The 4,816-nt window shown below is 37.4% G+C and overlaps 1 protein-coding gene across 2 annotated transcripts in view; it reads left to right on the top strand.

Moving 5' to 3' along the window:
- LOC106877144 (CD109 antigen) overlaps window positions 1-4,535 on the top strand; it is a 72,502-nt gene extending 67,967 nt beyond the window's left edge. For both annotated transcript variants that reach the window (XM_089346215.1, XM_089346216.1), the window contains exons 36-37: window positions 1,550-1,655; window positions 4,069-4,535. In XM_089346215.1, the coding sequence (XP_089202341.1) occupies window positions 1,550-1,655; window positions 4,069-4,190 (228 nt within the window). In that variant the 3' untranslated portion in view covers window positions 4,191-4,535. The remainder of the gene's footprint in view (window positions 1-1,549; window positions 1,656-4,068) is intronic.
- Window positions 4,536-4,816: the final 281 nt, after the last annotated feature.

The raw sequence follows: 4,816 nt of genomic DNA, 5'->3' as shown, positions 1-4,816 counted from the left end.
CTTCTGGGTCTTTTACTACAAATCCTTACTCCTCATGAGTTGCATCATAAAATGATGGAAATAATACCAAAAATGAGCTTTTAATTAATAGTAACTCTATTCTTCAGCTAAATTAGATTGAGACCTTTGGTAATTAATATACCGTGCTTGTGTAGACCTGCCAAGCCAAGTGAGACTGTAATCGTGGCCGGTGTTATGTCAATGGCACCTGTGTTTGGAGTGGTTGGCATTAGGAAGGGCACCCAGCTGTAATAGACTGTGCCAAATCAGATTGGAACCCAATGTAGCGCCCCGGCTTACTAGTTTTCAGTTAAACCAGCCAACCCATGCCAGCATGGAAAGCAGATGTTGAATGATGATGATGATGATGAACCAGACTGATACATTATGCAGAAATGTGGACAGTGGAAAATTATTCGTAATGGTTGTTCAAACTCAGTCGAAATTGGTTAGAAATGCTTCAACAGGAAGGAAAACAACGTGACATGGCTTCCTGAAAACAAACTCTCCCCTCTGATCATCATCATCATCATCATCATCATCGTTTAACGTCCGCTTTCCATGCTAACATGGGTTGGACGACTTGACTGAGGACTGGTGAAACCGGATGGCAACACCAGGCTCCAATCTAAATTTGGCAGAGTTTCTACAGCTGGATGCCCTTCCTACCGCCAACCACTGAGAGAGTGTAGTAGGTGCTTTTACGTGTCACCTGCACGAAGGCCAGTCAGGCGATACTGGCAACAGCCATGCTCGAAATGGTGTATTTTATGTGCCACCCGCACAAGCCAGTCCAGGGGCACTGGCAACGATCTCGCTCGAAAAGGAAAAAAAAAAAACTGCTGCTGCTTATTTACAAAAATTGGCTCAAACCAACATTTTTAATTTGCTGCATCTGGTGGTCTATTGTGCGACGTGATTGGATACGCACTTCATATCCCAAGTAAAATTACACCAATCCAAATGCCGGACTCAACATCACATGACTGGTTGCATAATCAATCATTAGAGATTTACACGTGGAGCTGTTTTCAGAGTACCGAAGTCTAAATATGCAATTATAAAATTAGTCCTGCTATTGGTGGTGCCCCAGCATGGCCACAGCCTTTGAGTTGAAATGCATAAAAGAATAAAGATATTCAGAGTTATGTCCCTTGATAAGGTCTTGCTAGTTTCGTTTAAAGTCAAATATATTACCACACAAGGTGGAGCAGGACAAATGTCTATGAACACAACACCAGAGCTAAAAAGTCCATTAACCCCTAATTTCATATGTGTTAGCTACGAAGACCCCTAGTTTCATGTGTTGGCGATTTACTGCTAATTTCACACGTTGGCTGTGGACCCTTAATTACATTTATATTGGTTGTTGACTCCCTAATTTCATATAGTGGCTATTGAACCCCTATATTCATACTCGACTCCTAATTCATATTGTCCAGTGATCCTTAGTTTCAAATGTGTTGGCCAATGACCCCCTATGTGTTGTTTTTTTGAACCTCCTTTCATGCATTGTTCCTTCTGTATTGCTATTTCTATTACATTGTAGTTGCACAGCGACAGAGAAACTTGCTTCACTGTGGAAATGGAACTTGAAACTAAGGTGGAGAAAATGAAGTCCCAAGCTGCTGAAGTAGTCCTGTATTATCAACCAGGTATGTCTCATTGTCATGTCATTAATCAACTCATTCATCATCATCATCATCATCATCGTTTAACGTCCGCTTTCCATGCTAGCATGGGTTGGACGATTTGACTGAGGACTGGTGAAACCGGATGGCTACACCAGGCTCCCATCTAAATTTGGCAGAGTTTCTACAGCTGGATGCCCTTCCTAACGCCAACCACTCAGTGAGTGTAGTAGGTGCTTTTACGTGTCACCTGCACGAAGGCCAGTCAGGCGATACTGGCAACGGCCACGCTCGAAATGGTGTCTTTTATGTGCCACCCGCACAAGCCAGTCCAGGGGCACTGGCAACGATCTCGCTGTCACTCGTAAATCTATTAATCCTGTGTGTTGGTTAGTCTTGCCTTCTCAATGCCAAGTGGGTTGTTAGGTTGTATGCTGACAATTCGTTATCATTGTTACTTCACTCATTAGTCCTCATCAACATTGTTTTAACATCCACTTTTCCATGTTTGCATGGATCAGATGGAGTTTTGTTGAGGTTGGGTTTTCTATGGCCACACGCCCTTCTTGTCACCAACCCTCACCTGTTTCCAAGCATAATAATGTTTCCCAATGAATAGACATGATTTTATGGAAGACTGGAAATGAAACACCACTTGTATAATGGCAGGGAGACAATAATATACTGATATGACAGGATTCCACACAGTTTCCTGGTGGAAGATTTTAATTCAGAACTTATGAAAACAAAACATTTATTTGTACTACAGAGCCAGTTTGGCAGTGTAAGGAGAAAGGTGGGTGAACCATATTTCCCTAGGTCTATTCTGCTTTATCAAATATTTCCTTTGAAGATGATAGATTTTTTTTCCTTGCCTTTAACCCTCCAACGCAGAGTATAGGCCACTTATAATTGAATTCCATGTTGCATAATTTCTCGCTTCTGTACTTATACTCTGCCATGAATGTTCCCCTTTCTCTAGTTCCTTTTGTGTTGATCTACGCCACGAGTTCTTAGGCCTACCTTTCTTTCTATATCCATCCGGATTCCACTGTGAAGCACTTTTAGCTACATTTGGTGTGTCCTTTCTAATTGTGCCACCAATCAACTTCCACTTTTTCTTAAATATTTGCTCCCTAATCGAAACTTGATTCATTCTTTGTCATAGCTCCATACTGCTTATGTGTTTGGGCCATCTGATTTTAAGTATACTATGCAAGCATCTGTTGGTGAATGATTGTATTTGCTTATTTGACTTAACTGTTGTTCGCCATGTTTCAGCCCCATACAATAACCCCTCGTCCTCGTCGTGAGAGATTGAAACTGGTAAAGCTGGCCAACGGTGGGGCTATGGTGAAGTTGAATGGGCTAATCACCCATGCAATGGATTTTCAAATTGATTACGAAAACACTGATGATAGATTAGATATCTTATTATGCATCTTGGCTAACTGGTTTTTAAACACCATAGCTTGGTTGACAGGATTGTTTGTGTATATAAGTGAGATTCTCATTTAGTTTATTATAGGATTTACACGAATGTGAATTTATGTCTGGGGAAATGTGGAAGACATCAACTTCGAATAAATTAGTAGATACAGTGATTTTGAAGCCTAACTGACTAAAAAGTATATCTGACAGAAAAAGGGGGCAAAAATTTTGGTCTTATTACCATCTTTTTCATCAACCTTCTTGTTCTTTTCTCATATTTTCTTGTAGACCAGCATCCTAGTTTATAAATAAATCTAACAATATGCATATTGATCCAGAAAGTGTTCTTGGAGATACATGGCATATTACTCTTTTTCTTGTTTCAGTCATTTGACTGTGGTCATGCTGGAGCACCGCCTTTAGTCAAGCAAATTGACCCCAGGACTTATTCTTTGTAAGCCCAGTACTTGTTCTATCGGTCTCTTTTGCCAAACTGCTAGGTTACGGGGACACAAACACAGACACACACACATATATATATATGACGGGCTTCTTTCAGTTTCCGTCTACCAAATCCACTCAGAAGGCTTTGGTCGGCCCGAGGCTATAGTAGAAGACACTTGCCCAAGGTGCCAGAGTAGTTTTATATTCTTAACCATGAAACGTCGTACATGATTAACTAAAGGCAGGTTTGTTTTTTATTTTCTCTTCTGTTTTTGTTCTGTGTGTGCCATAAATATCGCCATTCGTTAGAGAAAAACTTGTAGTTTAGAATCCGTAGTTCTTTGACTGCTATTTCTAAATTTTCAGCATGTTGGTGAAGCAACTCAATGCTAATCCCTATATATTTATGATTATAAATGGTTTTACCGATAAAGGCTTTTTTCATACTGAACTACTTGGCAAAATTGTTAATTATTAATTTTATTACTAATTGGCAATTCCCTGCCCTATATCTGTATACATATATATATATGAATATGTGTGTATTCTTTCTATTTTCCAGACCAAAGAGCAGACACAACTTATTCAATAACAGATGAAATTACTGCAGGTGGTAACATGCTGCAGTCTGTATGCCTGGTGGTCATGCTTCTTTCGACAGCCCTCTTTAAACTACTGATCTAAGATGAGAGAAAAAGGGTTGCAGCAGACTCGACACCCATGATGCAAAGCACCAATGCACTCCTGTGGATTCTCCTTCCATTTCAACTCCTACCAAAACGTGAAACACTTATAATTGTTGTTAGGAACTGCATATATTGTACACTTTTTCTTTGTGTTATATATTCTTTTACACTTTTCAGCCCTAATGCTATAGCCATACCAAGTACGTTCTTTCGTCATAATTCTTTTATACACTCGGTTGTCGATATTATATACATTTCCAGTTTTACCAGCCATTACCAAGATACATGTTTCAGTTCTTCGAGTATTTTTTGGCAATAATTTCTATAAATAAACATACATAAATAATCGTATATATATATATATATATATATATATATATATATATATATATATATACTATATATATATATATATATATATATATATATATATATATATATATATATATATATATATATATATATATATATATATATATATATATATATATATATATATATATATATATATATATATAATATATATATATATATATATATATATATATATATATATATATATATATATATATATATATATATATATATATATATATATATATATATATATAATATATATATATA

The sequence above is a fragment of the Octopus bimaculoides genome, chromosome 30, assembly GCF_046866305.1.
Source record: "Octopus bimaculoides isolate indiv1 chromosome 30, ASM4686630v1, whole genome shotgun sequence".
In the NCBI taxonomy this organism is placed as follows: domain Eukaryota; kingdom Metazoa; phylum Mollusca; class Cephalopoda; order Octopoda; family Octopodidae; genus Octopus; species Octopus bimaculoides.
This window is presented reverse-complemented; position numbering and strand designations above follow the sequence as displayed.